Source organism: Rhinoderma darwinii, chromosome 7 (genome assembly GCF_050947455.1).
Source record: "Rhinoderma darwinii isolate aRhiDar2 chromosome 7, aRhiDar2.hap1, whole genome shotgun sequence".
In the NCBI taxonomy this organism is placed as follows: Eukaryota; Metazoa; Chordata; class Amphibia; order Anura; family Rhinodermatidae; genus Rhinoderma; species Rhinoderma darwinii.
The window spans coordinates 74,632,346-74,650,314 of NC_134693.1; the positions used below are offsets into that span (position 1 = coordinate 74,632,346).

The window sequence follows — 17,969 nt, forward strand, 5'->3', positions numbered from 1 at the left end:
GGTCCTCATCAACTTCTGTTACACACAAATAGCCCCTGGTGACACTGGAAAAAACACAACCCATTTCTATATGTTGCAATAAGTCACAGAAACCCTGACAACTCCTTCTATGTAGGCTCTTAATGCATATGGGAACAGAGACTCAGTAAGGGTATGTTCACACGGCAAAATTTCAGACGTATACGAGGTGTATTTTGCCTCGTTTTACGTCTGGAAATACGTCTCAAATACGTCGTCAAACATCTGCCCATTACTTTCTATGGGTATAACGCTGTATTGTCCACACGACGCGTAATTTTACACGTCGTACGGCAATTACGACGCGTAAAATTACGCCTCGTAAAAAGAAGTGCAGGACACTTCTTTGGACGTTTTTGGAGCTGTTTTCTCATAGACTCCAATGAAAACAGCTCCAAAAACGGACGTAAAAAACGCCGCGAAAACGGCGTGAAAACGCCGCGAAAAATGCGAGTTGGTAAAAAAACTTCTGAAAAGCAGGGTCTGTTTTCCCTTGAAAACAGCTCTGGATTTTCAGACGTTTTTGTTGACTACGTGTGAACATACCCTAACATTAAGAAAATAACCCTCACATAGTGAATAATATATTTATTATATTAATCTAAGGGGATTTGTGCAAAAATATTTTGTTGACCGATGCTCATTAAAATGACCCCTAGCCAGTTGTTATCACCAGGGTAAGTAGCCAGTGAGTGCATTTTTCCAATGTAGTAGTGACTTATGGTAAATGATCCACTCATTAAAGTCAATGAGCCATTCTGTGTAATGCACAGACACGCTGGATTCTCTAGCGGAAGAGCCGCTCTTCATTGGCTTCTCTCTGCTCTAACTGGTAAAGGGGAAACCCTCTATTATATATACATACCCTAATAGAGCATATGGGCATGGTGTTGTATAAATACAAAACAAAAACTTGGCTCGGTTCAAATTGTGTACCTTTTTGTCATATTTTCCCCGTCTGAGTCTTGGTACTGATTCGCGCCGTTTATCCTCATCAATCTAAAAAACAAAATAAAACGAACATTAAATCACATTCAGAATCACATCATATTTCCTGTACAATATTTGTTTTAAAATCACATGCTATTAATACATGAATCAATGCTGGTGTCATAGCCAGAGATCAACACACACAATGCACTGAAGAGGAATCTGGTATTACCCAGGGCTGTGAAAAAGTATTTGCACTCAAGGGCATAGCTATAGGGATGCAGAGGTAGAAATCGACTACAGTATTCATTCTGTCAAAGAGACAGAACCCTTGCACAACTGAGACAAACAAAAACCATTTGCATCGGATCCGTCACTATTGAAATCAATGGTGATGCAAACGGAAACCTATGGTTTCCGTTTGTTTCTGTCCGGGCTCCGTTCTGACGGGAAGCTCTGATGGAACGTCAGAACGGAGCCCTAACGTAGATTTGAACGAAGCCTTACTGGAACAGGGGTGCTGCTGTCCCCATGAATAGACGTGATAATAAAAACATATTTTTTATCCCTAAATTTGGTCACCATCACAATCCCATTACACAATGGCCTATCACCAGGCCTCAATTTTTGGTCGACCAGACTTTTTTGGGAGGCCTTTTTGATTCCTCCGTATTGTGCCACAGGCGACTGTAGTTTTTCAAACAGACTGTGGAAAAGTGGAATGCTAGTATAGTAATTGTCTATATAAAGTGATAACCTTTATCTAACAGGAGGTATAAAAGATGCCACACAATTTTGCCGCTTGTACTGAGGATAAGAGGGGGACTCTGTTGGGCAGATTTGGGAGTTTTTTTCCCTCATAAATTCTAAATCTGTGAGTGTATCCACTTTCTCTCTCACAAAGCGTATAAATTTTTATTCCATATTTTGCCAAATATTTCCTAAATCGTAGCCTTCCTTTGAAGAGCACAAGTGACTCATTTATGGCAATGTCTTTATTTGGGGTGTATGCCACTGAAAATTTTTCACTCAGAAGTGTAGTAAGCAGCCTAATTTTAAATAACCTGTCCTGGTTGGGGTCACCATGCAGAAGGCACTGGCTGTTATCATTGTAATAGAGGAACTTTAATATTGCCTCAAAGCCAGTTCTCACTATTACAGCCCTGTACATTGGGGTAGCTTATAAAACTTTGGCCGACCAGTAGGACCATATGGTTGATTTCTTAACCCCTTGAAGACTGAGCCATTTTGTTTATTTTCCATTTTCGTTTTTTCACTCCCCACATTCCAGGAGCCATAACTTTTTTATTTTTCTGTCAATAGAGTGGTGTGAGTGCTTATTTTTTTGCGGGAGGAGTTGTAGTTTCTAATGGAACCATATAATGTACTGGGAAACAAAAACAATTCTTTGTGGCCTGAAATTGGAAAAAAACTGTGATTCCTACATTGTTGTTTTTTTTCGTTTTTTTCGGCTTTCACCATGCGGTAAAAATGACAACTTAACTTTATTCTGTGGCTCAATCCAACTACGGTGATGACAAATTTATATAGGTTTATTTTATATATTTTACTACTTTTTGGAGAAAAAAAAATGTTTGGGTTTCACCGCATTCTGAGAGCCATAAGGGTATGTGCACACACACTAATTACGTCCGTAATTGACGGACGTATTTCGGCCGCAAGTACCGGACCGAACACACTGCAGGGAGCCGGGCTCCTAGCATCATACTTATGTACGATGCTAGGAGTCCCTGCCTCGCTGCAGGACAACTGTCCCGTACTGTAATCATGTTTTCAGTACGGGACAGTTGTCCTGCAGCGAGGCAGGGACTCCTAGCATCGTACATAAGTATGATGCTAGGAGCCCGGCTCCCTGCACTGTGTTCGGTCCGGTACTTGCGGCCGAAATACGTCCGTCAATTACGGACGTAATTAGTGTGTGTGCACATACCCTAACTGTTTTATTTTTCGGTGGATTGCACAGAATAAAGGCTTATTTTTTGCGGGACGAGCTGTAGTTTTATTGGTACCATTTTTTGGTACATATTACTTATTGATCACTTAATTTTTTTAGAGCTAAGGTGACCAAAAAACTGTGATTTTGGCGGTTTCAATTTTTTATTTCTTTACGACGTTCCCCGTGCATGTTAAATAATAGTATATTGTAATAGTTCAGATTTTTACGGACGCAGCAATACCAATTTTGTTTATTTTTTACATTACTTTAGAGGAAATATGGGAAAAGGGGGATTTTTGACTTTTTTTTTACACATCTTATTAGCCCTCCTAGGGGACTTCAACCCTCTTCAACTGGTACAATACACAGTTCGCTAGTACAATACACTGCAATACTAACGTATTGCAATATATTGTCATTTGTATAGGCTTCTGTTTAACCGTGCCAGAGGCACGACTTAACACAGGCAGAGTGAAGGCAGTCCTGGGGGTCTTCATTAAACCCCTGGGCTGCTATGACACCTATCGGCACCCTGTGATCTTATCACAGGGGGGCCCAATGAGATGTCAAAAGGGGGCCGCCCCCTCTTTTCAACGCCTCAGATGCTGCGGTCACGATCGCTGTTCCTGGCCTGTAATAAAAAGCTGACACCCGCTGAGTATGGAGCATGCCCAGCCCGTGAGCGCGCTCCACAATTCCCTATGATGCTTATCACGTACATGTACGTGATAATGCCTCCAGGGGTTAAGAAGTCCCATATTAAGAAGGAGCCCCTAGAATTTTTTAATTTCTGCCGCACTTGTTATATGCCACATACATATGGCCTCTATGGGCCGCATAATACGATGTCGTGTGAATGGCCAGAACGTGTTCGGCATATAGATTTGTTTGTGTGACCATTAGGTTTTTTAAAAAAAAATCCAATTCAGTGTACCCAGTGGTATCAATTTTTATTCCAGGGCAGAACTGAATTCAGGAATTTGGGGTAAAAAAATATTTCATTGTTCACTCTGCCTACTCCGCCTTTGTGGCGGTTCCTCACTATCGCTAGAGGATGACAGGAGAAGGACGTGTGCCTCATCTCCACTGGCGGTATCGCTGTCTGAATACAACATGGCATAGGCCTCCTCCACAGTGTATATCTGTTTAGCCATAACTAAATTTTTATGACAGCAAATAACAGCACCTGAAAAGTCAGCGCAAAAAAGGAGTTCACACGTTTTTTTTCAGAGATTTGCATGGGGTATATATATATATATATATATATGTATGTGTATATATATATATATATATGTATATATATATATATATACACATACAACCTAACTAAACTATACACACATACACACTAGTAGAATATATATATATATATATATATATATATATATATATATTCTACGCTACCACACTACAACCTATATATTTTTTTAGATATCTTTTTTTTTTTAACAAATTAAATAACTTTTGACAGGTCCCCAAAAGGTCGGGGGAAGGATGGATGGATCAGGGAGCTTTATGGGGTTAAAAAAGGGCTTTGTGTGCCGTTTTACACCTGTGAGGGGACACACTAAATGTCCGATCTCCTCGTCATAACTGTGGTAGAAATGAGGAGATTGTCACTGAGGAAGGCGTTATATTTAGTTTTCTGCTGTGATTGGTCAGTCTAGAGTGATTGACCAATCACAGCGATAGCTGGGCGAGGAGCACTGCGATTGGTCCCGCCGCCGATGGCTGGGACGATCAGCTATGTGTGACAGCTGATGTCACTGCCCGGTCACCATGTGATCACACACCGTGACAGTTTAACTGCAGGACGAGAATGCTCGTCCTAATGCGGCAACGACCCGCCGCTCAGGACAAGCATTCTCGTCCTACGTCTGCCACCAGTTAAGATCTCCAAGGAGTTCCTTTGCCCAACCATAGATTTAAATGATAAAATTCTACCTGTCTCAATCTACCAATATTAATTTGAGTGTCCGCTGTGGGGGATTTAGCTCACTGGCCAGAGTCAGGCTTTACAAAGACAAAGACACAGGTTTCAAGTGTCCAAAGCTCGGGTCCTTTCTGGCTTTTATTGACAGCGTAAAACTATACCGGTTGCACAAAGTAAAACAAAACAAACAAAATCCTGCTTGTCCAAGCACTAACTAAACAGTATAAGCTCCCTCTCTGTCTTACATACAATATAGCAGCAACCTGTACCTTCAGTTTGTACACAGCTTTTGAGCAGCAACACTGCTCTTCCCAGAGGGAGCTTACACAAAGCTGTGCGGGTTTAAATAGGCCTCAGTACAGCTGCATGTACTAATGAGGCCAATGCAGAGGAAAATAGGTAGAGGACTGGGAATGGAGGCTTCATCCCACCCAGGACACTACAAAACCTCCAAGTTCCATACCGTTCACACAACATGGGGACAAACTAGCAATGTGTTTTACCTCCTGTTTTGTATGATACTTGGAGCTCCTCGCCGTGTATAGGAGAGAAACCTTAATGAAATATAGACACCATCTATGACCTTTCCAGTCACTTCCTTACACCGCCTATTAACCCCTTCAGGACACAGCCTCTTTTGGCCTTGTGGACAATCCGATTTTTTTCAAATCTGACAAGTGTTACTTTATGTGGTAATAATTTTGGAATGCTTTTACCTATCCAAGTGATTCTGAGAATGTTTTCTCATGACATATTGTACTTTATGGTAGTGGAAAAATTTGGTTGATAAATTCAGTGTTTATTTGTAAAAAAAATTTGCATTTTTCTAAATTTAAATGTATCTGCTTGTAAAACAGATAGTAAAACCACACAAAATAGTTACTAGTTCACATTTCCCATATGTCTACTTTATGTTGGAATAGTTTTTTTTTTACATCCTTTTATTTTTCAAGAAAATTTCCAAAACCTATTTTTTTAGGGACTAGTTCTGTTCTGAACTGGCTTTGAGAGCCTTATATATTAGAAACTTCCCATAAGTCACCAAATTTTAAAAACTGCACACCTCAAAGTATTTAAAACAGCACAATGGAGGTGAAATTTATAAATTTCATTTATTTTTTTTTAGAAATCTATTTTAATCAATTTTTTTCTGTAACATAGAAGGTTTTTCCAGAGGAACGCAACTCATTTATTGGCCAGATTCTGCCGTTTTCAGAAATGTGGCCCTTGTGTGGTAATGGGTTGAAACACCGGCCTCAGAATCAAAAGGAGCACCTAGTGGATTTTGAGACCTCCTTTTTATTAGAATATATTTTAGGCACCATGTTAGATTTGAAGAGGTCTTGTGGGGCCAAAAAAGTGGAAACACCCCCAAAAAGACAGCATTTGGCAAACTATAGCCCTCAAAGAATTTATAGAGGGGTATAGTGAGCATTTTGACCCCACAGGTTTTTCGCTGAATGTAGTAGAATTAGACCGTGAAAATGAAAATCGACATTTTGTCCAATAAAATGTTGAAAAGATCAAGTTTTACAAGGCTTGAAGGAGAAAAAGCACACCAACATTTCAAAAGCAATTTCTCCTGATTACGGCAATACCCCATATTTGGGAATAAACTGCTGTTTGGACCCACAGCAGGGCTCAGAATGGACGGAGCACTATTTGGCTTTTGGAGCACAAGTTCTGCTGGAATGGTTTATGGGTGCCATGTCGCATTTGCAAAGCCCCGGAGTGACCAAAACAGTCAGTGGAAACCCTCCAAAATAGGCCCCATTTAGGAAACTAACGCCCTAAAAGAATTTATCAAGGGGTATAGTGAGCATTTTGATCCCACAGATTTGTTGCTGAATTTAGTCAAATTAGGCCTTGAAAATGAAAATCTAGGTTTTTTTTCTAATAAAATGTCGTTTTAGCTCAGATTCAGATTTTTTTCCATTTTCACAATAGATAAAAGAGAAAAAGCACCCCAACATTTGTAAAGCAAACACTTCTGTGCAGTGCAATACCCCATATGTGGTAATAAACTGCTGTTTGGACACGCGGCAAAGCTTAGAAGGGAAGGCGCGCTATATAGGTTTTGGAGCTCAAATTTAGCTGGATGGTTTATGGGTGCCATGTCGCATTTTCAAAGCCCCTGAGGGACCAAAACAGTGGAAACTCCCCAAAAAGGGACCCCATTCGGGAAATTAAACTTAAAGGAATCTATTTAGTTGTATAGTAAGTATTTAGACCCCACAGGTCTTTTGCAGAATTAATTAGAATTAGTTAAACCAAAAAAGAATACCTATATATTTGAAGGTCATATATCAATAAGTATAGACGAAGCCAGGTGCGAAACGCACGTTGGGGTGTTCTGACAGTGTTGTGGCAGTGGAATGGCTCATGGTGGGTTCTGGTATGCGTGTCATGAGGTGTTAATGATTTTCCTATGATTGTTACCATATATGTTTCTTGTGGTCATACTTCAGGCATTTGCTGTGCTATATTGGTACAAGTATATTTATACCCATGGTACATACTTCATATTGTATGATATAATATGCATAGTACCACCTTTGTTTGCCCTGCCTTATATTCAACACTGTCTATCTCCTAGTACTTATTGTACATTGTTTTTATGGGTGATTATTTTTAAAGTGTCAAGATCAACTGTGTTGTTTGTCTTCAATAAAGTATTTTTGTATCTTTCTACGATACGTTTGATTTGGTCTTATTGCAGCATGTAGGGATAATTTTTTGGTGTTAATTAGAATTAGGCAGTGAAAATAAATATCAACATTTTTTCCACTAAAAAGTTGCATTTTTTCATTTCCACAAGGGATAAAGGAGAGAAAGCGCCCCAACATTTGTTAAGCAATTTCTTCCGAATACGGCAATACGGCATGTGATCATAAACTGCTGTTTAGACACACGGCAGGGCTCAGAAGGGCAGGAATGCTATTTGGCATGCAGATTTTGCATTGGATTGGTTTTTGGGCGTCATGTCGCATTTGCAAAACCCCTGGGGTACCAGAGTACAGTGGAAGCCCCCAAAAAGTGACCCAATTTTGGAAACTACACTCCTCAAGGCATTTATCATTTGCCTGGACATATGATAGGGCTCAAGAGTGAAGAGCAACATGCACATTTGATGTCTCTTTTGGGGATTTCCACAGCATTGACCCACAATTGCAGGGCTCTGAGGTGAAATAGTAAAGCAAACCCCCAAGTGGTGACCTCTACTTTGGAAACTACACCTCTTAAGGCATTTTCAGGGGTGTAGTAAGCATTTTGACCCCACAAATGTTTTTGTTTTTTTTCATTAGAAATTAATTAACCCTTTTTTATTTTTCCGGCAACAGAGTGGTGTGAGGGCTTTTTGTTTGCGGGAGGAGTTGTAGTTTCTATTGGCACCATTTAAAGTACCATATAATGTACTGGGAAACTGAAAAAAAAAGAACTGTGATTCCTCCTTTGTTTTTTGGGTTTCGTTCTTACGTCTTTTACCATGTGGTAAAAATGATAACTTAACTTTATTTTGCAGCTCAATATGATTACGGTGATACCACATTTATATAGGTTTTTTTTGTTCAAAAAAAAAATTTATTTTTTTATTTTTCTGTGGATTGAGCTTATTTTTTGTGGCTCGAGCTGTAGTTTTTATTTGTACCATTTTTTGGAACATATAACTTTTTGATCACTTTTTATTAAAAAATTTTGACAGCTAAGGTGACCAAAAAACAGTGATTTTTGGGTTTTACATTTTTTATGACGTTCACCGTCAATGGTATATTTTAATAGTTCTGACTTAGAGTACGTGCACATGCACTAATTACGGACGTAATTCAGGCTTTTTTGCCCCGATTTACGTCCAAAAATAGCGCCTCAATAGCGTTGACAAACATCTGCCCATTGAAAGCAATGGGCAGACGTTTGTCTATTCACACGAGGCGTATATTTACGCGCCGCTGTCAAATGACGGCGTGTAAATAGATGCCCGCGTCAAAGAAGTGACCTGTCACTTCTTTGGCCGTAATTGGAGCCGTTATTCATTGACTTCAATGAATAGCAGCGCCAATTACGTCTGTAATGGACGCGGCGTTCAAGCGCCTGCACATGCCGTTACGGCTGAAATTACGGGGATATTTTCAGGCGGAAACATCCCCGTAATTTCAGCCGTTACGGACGCTATCGTGTGAACATACCCTAATACAGATGCAGTCATACCAATTTAGTTTATTTTTTTTATTTTTTTTACATTACTTTGGAATTGGAATAGGGAATAGAAGGGTTACTTAAAATATTAATATTTTTTTTCACAACTAATGACTTTATTTTACTTTTTTTACACATTTAATTAGTCCCCCTGGGGGACTTGAACCAGTTAGATCATTGGTACAATATACTGCAATAGTAATGTATTGTAGTATATTGTTATTTTTACAGGCTTCTGTAATAGTGCGATCGCTGTTCCTGTCCGTTAGTCCCGGGTGTCAGCTGTAACACACAGCTGACACCTGCAGCATATGGAGCGAGCTCAGCGCTTGAGCCAGCTACATAAATCACCCCACGACGTGCTATTGCGTCATGGTGCGTGAAGGGGTTAATGCACAGCGGATGGTGCAAAGTGAAAATTGCAATTTTCCACTGATATGCCATTTTAGTGCACAATATGTTATGCCCAGTTTGTGCCACTAAAGATAAATACCTCATAAAAAGTTAAGTGGGTTCTCCCGGGTTTGGCGATGCCATATATGTAGACGTAAGCTGCAGTTTGGGCATGATGTAGGGTTTAGAAGGGAGGGAGCGCCATTTGGCATTTGGAGCGTGGATTTTGCTTGATAATAGTTCTGTTTGGGGTTTTACTGGTATTTCAGTTTATAATGTGGGGGCATATGTAAACTCTGCGGTGTACATCAGGGCATAATAAGAGGGTATAATAATGCAGTAAATAAATAATAATCTGCAGATGTGTTGTCAGTGTTGCACTGATAAATGGTGCCCAATCTTATCCGCTTTTGGAACGCTCTGCACATTTTTGTGTCACCATATTCTGAAAGCCAGAACTGCCAACAGAGCTGTGTTAGGGCTTATTTGTTGCTGGACAATCTGTGGTTTTCATTGGTACCATTTTCGGGTACATGCAAGTTTTTGATCACTTTTTATAAAAAATTTTGGCAAGCAAGGTGACCAAGAACAATCAATTCTCACAATGTTTTTTATCCTTTTTTTTTTTTTTTCTACAGTGTTCACCTTGGGTTATAAATGACAATTTTACTTTATTGTGCGGGTTGATACAATTGTGGCGATACCATATGTATATAGTTTTTTTTATGTTTTGCAGCATTTGCACTAGAGATGAACGAACTTATGAAAAGTTCGGTTCGGCTGGTTCGCCGAATTTCACGAAAAAGTTCGATTCGGACCGAACTAGTTCTGACCGAACCTGTAATTTCTGTGCACCGAGCATGGTACTGTCCAGGGTGCTGAAAGAGTTAATGGGTTGCACTAACTCTTTCAGCAACCTTGACAGTACCATGCTCGGCGCGCGGAAAATAAAATTTTAATGTAATAAAAAAAATATATAAATACGTTCATACTTACATTCCTCCTGTCCGGCCTCCAGCGATGACGTTTCATCCATGTCGCCGCTGCAGCCAATCACAGGCTGCCGCGGCCTCTGCAGCCAATCACAGGCTGCCGCGGCCTCTGCGGCCACTCACAGGCTGCCGCGGCCTCTGCAGTCAATCACAGGGTTTGTTTGTAATCGGAGACACACACTGTGTTTTTAACTGGGCATGTTTATGTGTATGACGCTGACCAATCAGTGACCAGTCAGCGTCATACACTCCTCAACATCTGCACGCTCCTCTCCTGAAATATTCTGTGCTGCTGTGAACTCTGCTCTTACCATTACGTAGCTCTCAGTCTGTTACCTCTCCTCCACTCCTGTCCTCAATAACACCTTCACATGATTGGAAAGTCACCACCCCGCACAAGATCCGCATGCTCATCTCCTGAAATACTCTGTGCTGCCTTAAACTCTGTGGACTGGTCAGGATCCTGTTTCTTTTAAATGCTGCTGGGGAACCCGCTCGATCCACTATATAAGGCTGCGCCTCCATCCTCTTCTGCCCCAGTCACTTATTCCCAAGCACTGTAAACTTTCAGATTGGTTGCACTGTGAATATTCGGAGAACGTGATTGGTTTATGTGCAGGGTAATGAACATACAGACAAGCAGTAGAAGACTGACTAAGGGCTGAGCATTTCATTGAATTCAGTCTTCTACTGCTTGTCTGTTTGTTCATTACCCTGCACATAAACCAATCACGTTCTCCGAATATTCACAGCACAACCAATCTGAAAGTTTACAGTGCTTGTGAATAAGTGACTGGGGCAGAAGAGGATGGAGGCGTGATAGAAGCTGAGATTTTAACAGGATGAGGCACAGGTGATAGCGCTTTATACCCCGAATCCCCCTGCACGATTTTTTAATTAATTTTGTGTGACGGAAGACCGGATGTTCTTAGGGAATTCAAAAATTCCACTGGATAGTTGGTAGCGTCTTCTTGTTCAATGACTCTGTTGATAGAGATACATTCTGCACTTTCTCCATGAACACACGTCAATATTTCAGCGTTCATTGCTGCTGCCTGGTCGTTGCGAGGAGTCAAAACAGCTCTTTCGCATAGCCAAGAGTTTTCATGATTTGTTATTTGCATTGGATCACCATACACAGAAGAAGTGAGGTCTTGCAGCGATGGAATAGTACAACATTAATTATCAGGCAAAATAACTTTCCCTTCTTCTTGCGGATACGTTCCGTCACCAATTTTTTGTAATAAATCCGAAAACTCTTGTGCATTCGGGTCGCCTCCTGTTCGCGCGCGCATATTTATTGTTAAAAGCATCGGTATAACATTGCGCCACAGACTTGAGTTCTTTAGGCAGGCCGATATTTTATCTGCCCTTGTTCCTCGTGCTATGACTGAGAAAGTCTTCCTAAAATTGCCACAGAAAAGCATTGTCATACCACCCATGGGCCGGTCATTTTGTCAGATATCTCGCAAGGTTCTATCTGCTGCTGCTACCGCTTTACGGTTTTCCATAGTGCACTTGTAATATGACTTTAAGGACAATAATTACTGACACCGGGATTATATTCGTTTTGTCTTTACTGAACATGCAGAAAATATGACAACAGTCAAAAACTTGAGCTCTAGGCAAAATATAACTGGTGCTCGGTAAACAATACAGTCTCTGCTTTTATCCGGCACTTCAATATAACACAGTCTCTTATAATCCGTAATGATTAAAATATGTTCTCTTTATCCGGTGCCTTAGGATAATAAAGTCTCTTAGCTTCCAGGTTTAGTGTAATGTGATCTTTGAGGTCCGGCAATGTAATACAATGCACTCTCTGATGATCCGGCACTTAATGGCTCTATGTTACCTTATGCTCAAAATGGCGTCTTCAGCTTCTTGCTCTAAACACTCTCTTCTTAACTTCAGCCGGATCTCCTTAACTTGGAACTCCAGTAAATGCGTGTCTGATACTTCACATTACTTATGCTCTGCTGCTGGCCAGAATGCTCTTTATCTTTTACAGTTATCTGAGTCACAATGTCTTCCTTACTTGCTACAGCTCTCTCAGTCCAGTCTCTGTCTCTTCCTGTCCAGCGCTTCTCAGACCTCTCTCCAGACACTTCCTCACTAGACCTCTCTTGTATATCACTCCACACACTAAACACTGTCGATGTACTAACCTCACAGCGCCCTCTAGTGGCCGGCCACAACCTCCCATTTCTCAATGCCATACAATCCTTTTGCTGGGTTACATCTTTTCCCCCAGGTTTATCAGTTGCCGTCCCGGCAACTTGCTGTGGCGTCACAAATCCTTCAAACCTAGAAGGAAGTCTTCCAAAATTGGATCGCTGAGAATGACGTACCTGTGACAACTCTTCTTCCACAGGAGTAACATTCTCTTCTTGTACTTCACTGGTACTTTCATGTCTCTCTGGTACTTGAACCGGCGGACTCCACCAACCTTCATCTACGGGAACGGGTGTTGCAACAGGAGGATCTCTAGTGTTTGCTTCTGGTTCACGACTTATAAATGTGCAGGGTCTCAGCATATTTCTGTGTACGGTTTTCAAAGGGCCACTACTACCCTCCGGCTTGATCACAAATACAGGAATATATGGATTGGGCTGACGCACCACCTCATACGCCAAGGTTTCCCACTTCCATTGCAGCTTTCCTGCTCTTCTTGCACCCTGGTTTCGCACGATTACTCTATCACCCACTTGCAAAGGTAGTTCCTTCAATTTCTGATTTACTGTAAGATCATGAGGCCCCAGTCTCTGCGCCACTAAATTATACATTTCTTGTACCTTGCGTCGATGACCCCACATCCAGGTCTGCGGAATCCACTCTTCTTGTTCTTCCGGGATAGGCATCATTAAATTTAGGGGACATCGTCCATTTCTTCCGAACATTAACAGAAAAGGAGAATATCCAGTAGTGGCATGTACAGTGTTATTATAGATCCAGATTAATTCTGCAATGTAGTCAGGCCATCTCTCTTTTTTTTGTTTCTCCAGTGTTCGCAACAACTGCAATATGGTCCGATTCACCCTTTCACAGGCCCCGTTCCCTTGAGGGTGATACGGGGTCGTGCGGGTCTTTTTTAATCTGGTACAATCTGCATAATTCTTCTATTACTCGCCCCTCAAAACAAGCTCCTTGATCAGAGTGAAGCTGTGAAGGACATCCATAGGGTAAGATGAAATGAGTCCACAATCCCTGTGCCGCAGATTCAGCCGTTTGATCTCTGGTAGGTACGGCCACTGTGAATTTGGTGAAGTGGTCTATCACAACCAATAAATATCTGTACCCTTGTAAAGACTCATCTACTGTCAAATAGTCCATCATGACCAACTGTAATGGATAATGCGTCTGTATATGCCCCACCGGAGCTTGTTGTTCAGCCGCTCTGGCCAGGGTGCAATTTCTACAGTTCTGACACACTTTCCGTGCCACTGCAAACAGCAAAGGATGATAGTAGAATTGTTGCAACCAACGGAAAGTCTTTTCAGGACCATAATGCCCCTTTTTCTCATGCATCCACTTAACCGTACTTTCTAACTCTCGCTCCGGCAACACAGCTTGCCAGATGGGTCCTTCCATGGTCGGTAGGAATACTCGGCGGTACAATATCCCTTGTTTTACTGCCAATCTATCTCGTTGGCGATATATTCTCTGTCCCACTCCAGACAATCGCAATCGCTCTCGTTGATTGGGTCGGTATCTCTCTAGCACCCATCTTCTTACAGTCCGAATTTGAATATCTTGCAACTGCTGTTTCTTCCATTCTTCAGCAGTCCATTGATCGATGGTTTCTCTTATGGGCTCCACAGTATGCACCGGAGCACTTTGAATATTCTCACCTGGCATCTGATCATGTACTTCATTGGCAAGGAAATTAGGAGTCTCTGTTTCCTCTAACTCCTCTTCAGTCAGTCCTTCAGGCAAATCTACTGGATTACGGGACAGGGCATCTGCATTCCCATTAGCTCGTCCTGGGCGGTACTTCACAGTAAATTTAAATTTGCTAAGTCGTGCTCGCCAACGTTGCTCCATAGCACCCAATTTGGCCGAGTCTAAATGAACCAATGGATTATTGTCAGTCCATAACACACACTCTGCGCCCAGCAAGATATCTGCAAATCGCTCGGTCACCGCCCATACGACTGCCAAAAGTTCCAACCGGAATGAGCTATAGTTGTCCGGATTCTTTTCCCCATCTCTCAGCGTCCGACTGGCATAAGCAATGACACGTTCCCGTCCATTCTGCACTTGAGAAAGAACAGCTCCTAATCCTTTTAAACTTCCATCGGTACACAAAACAAATGGTAGAGAGTAATCTGCATACGCCAAGACAGGAGCACCAGTTAGTCGTCTTTTTAACTCTTGGAAGGCTTGTTCAGCCTCTATTCCCCAAGTGATACTTCTCTTATGATCGACTCCCGGTTTGGTTCCATTCAGTAACACATATAGGGGAGCAGCCACCTTAGCAAAATTCTGTATGAACCGTCTGTAATATCCAATCAGTCCTAGGAAACTTCTAAGCTCTGTTACTGTCTTTGGTACCGGCCATTGTTGCACGGCTCGTACTTTGGCATCCATTGGTTGTACACCGTCTCTAGTAACCACGTGTCCCAGGTACTCAATTCTTTCTTTAAACAAGTGACATTTGCCCGGTTTTAGTTTTAGACCATGTTCTTCGATACGCGTAAGTACCACTTTCAATCTTTCCAAATGTTCTGTGAAAGTGGCTGAGAAGATAATGATGTCATCTAGGTAGATGAGCAAACATTCAAAGTTTAAATCTCCCAAACAAACTTCCATCAAGCGCTGAAATGTAGCTGGTGCATTGGTTAGACCGAACGGCATTCTCAAAAATTCGTATAACCCCATAGGGGTGATGAATGCAGTCTTTTCTCGATCTTCTTCTGCAACTGGTACTTGCCAGTACCCACTGGCCAAATCCAGGGTAGAGAAGTATTTGGCCTTACCCAAAGCCAGCAAAGAGTCTTCTATTCGTGGTAAAGGGTATGCATCTCTGACGGTGCAGGCATTCAATCGCCGGTAATCTACACAGAACCGCAAGCTTCCATCTTTCTTCTTTACTAATACTATGGGAGAAGCCCATGGACTTTTACTGGGTCGGATAACATGACTGTCTAGCATGCGTTTTAGCAACACTTTGGCTTCTTGATAAAAAGCGGGCGGAATGGTACGGTATCGTTCTCGTACCGGGTGAGCATTTCCCGTATGTATTTCATGTTTTAAAGTTGTTGTCAACCCAAAGTCTGCTTCATTCTTGGAAAAAGCCTTGGAGTGCTCTCCTAACACTTCCGCCACTTCATCTATTTGTCTGGTAGTCAAATCCGTTCCTTCTAAAGGTATTTGCTCCAGTAATCGCCTCCCAATGGTGTCATTAGCTTGAGTGGTGGCTCGACACACTGTAACCACAGCTACACTTTCACAAGGATAACTCACTTGCCAATCTGAACGGCTTTCCACTTGTTCCTCCCTCACCGGAAACACTTCAGCTACTAGTTCCCGGGGAAATAAGGTTACATTTTGTTTCGTGATATTAACCACTCGTAATAATACTTGTCCAGCCTGCACCTTGCATATCGACCGGGCCACGGCTACTCCTTCTTTCTGCAGAGCTGATTCAATTAACACAGTGGTGCCCTTTAACACTTTATTAGTACCCACTGGCAAGGGTAACAACATTTCATGGCCTGCTGGTACTTGTATACTTCGAGAGGCTGGTATCTTAACCAGTCCTACCCTTCCAGGCCAATTTAACAGTTCTCCATTAATGCGACAATGTTTTAAAGTGCGCTGTAAAGCCATTTGAGAAGGTCGTTGAGTGGGTATTTGTTTCCAGTATTTTGGGCCCAGCTCTTGTGACATTACTCCATCTAAGTCCCGCAATATATTCATTCCTAGAATCACGGGAATTTCAGAGTCCATAGCTTTTTCTACTATGATAACCCCCTTTTTGTTCAAATCACGATTCCATATTGAAATGTCCATTTGTATAACTCCCAGGATAGGGATAGGTAAACTATTAGCTGCCTTGAGTCTTATCCAAGTGTCACTCTTCTCACATAACAAGGAAGGGAAATAAGTTTCAAACACAACTTTATCCATAGTGGTCACTTGAGATCCAGTATCGATTAAACATGACAACTCAACGCCATTGAATTTTGCTACGACGACGGGACATTCCCCCACTATATCTGTAGCATCTAACGCAGGGCATGTATCCGTGGACTCCCCTGTAGTTTGCCCCTCAACTACAGGTCGTTCTAGTTTAAATTCCTGCGATTGCTCTGATAGTGAGAACGCATGCAATTTCTAGCAATGTGTCCTGCTCGGCCACAATTATAGCAGATGGTAGGGTCTGGAGCATTCCTACCTTGATTCCTCCTATCTGCAAACGACTGTCTCTCTTGTGAGTATCGAACTAGAGTTCCAGGGTCAGGCTTAGTAGTAATAGCGGCTTTCAACTCTCTCATGGCACCTTCCAATGACTCCATCCTTGCCTCCATGTCGGGGTTCTTCTTGGTTACAATTTCTGCTTGCCTGACCACCGTATCAGTGCTGGCCGATTCCTCTTTTTCCAATGCGATAGCTTCCGTCAATAATTGATGAATCGTCATATCTGGTTCTTTCTTTAACTTTTCCTTCAGAGTTCTCCTTAACGGTGGATTCTTGAGACCTATTACAAACTGATCCCGCAATACTACGTGTACATTGGTAAAGGACCCGGCTGATTGTTCTTCTTTACGTTGCAACATTGCCATTATTTCCTGTAATCCATTTGCAAACTGCGCCAGTGTCTCTTCTTCTTTCTGCTGGCGGGCAAAGAATCGCTTCCTTATCATGCCCTCAGAGGACGTATCCCCATACACATCATCTAATAGCTGCCGAATTTGTTCGAAGGTTTGTCGGTGTCGTGCTGGCTGTAACAAAACGGTTTTCCTAGCTTCTCCTTCTAAGGTACTTAGCGCCAATTCTACTTTTAAATGTGGAGCGACATTACAGAGCCGTGCCGCTCCTTCCAGCCGTTCACTCCAATCTTCCAACAATAGATCAGATCCATTAAACTTTGGCAAATGATTTAAGAGGGCTCCCACCGGTATCATTGGATGGGTCACACTGGATGATAATGTTGTCTCGTCCATTGTATCTGCATCCATCCTGCCGGACTACGCCAAGTTGTAATATGACTTTAAGGACAATAATTACTGACACCGGGATTATATTCGTTTTTGTCTTTACTGAACATGCAGAAAATATGACAACAGTCAAAAACTTGAGCTCTAGGCAAAATATAACTGGTGCTCGGTAAACAATACAGTCTCTGCTTTTATCCGGCACTTCAATATAACACAGTCTCTTATAATCCGTAATGATTAAAATATGTTCTCTTTATCCGGTGCCTTAGGATAATAAAGTCTCTTAGCTTCCAGGTTTAGTGTAATGTGATCTTTGAGGTCCGGCAATGTAATACAATGCACTCTCTGATGATCCGGCACTTAATGGCTCTATGTTACCTTATGCTCAA

The 17,969-nt window shown here is 41.8% G+C and overlaps 1 protein-coding gene across 1 annotated transcript in view; it reads right to left on the bottom strand.

The window, feature by feature from the left end:
* Window positions 1-17,969, bottom strand: part of GUCY2C (guanylate cyclase 2C) — a 255,706-nt gene that overhangs the window by 163,366 nt on the left and 74,371 nt on the right. The window contains exon 8 of the mRNA XM_075832286.1: window positions 955-1,017. Coding sequence (XP_075688401.1) covers window positions 955-1,017 — 63 coding nt within the window. The remainder of the gene's footprint in view (window positions 1-954; window positions 1,018-17,969) is intronic.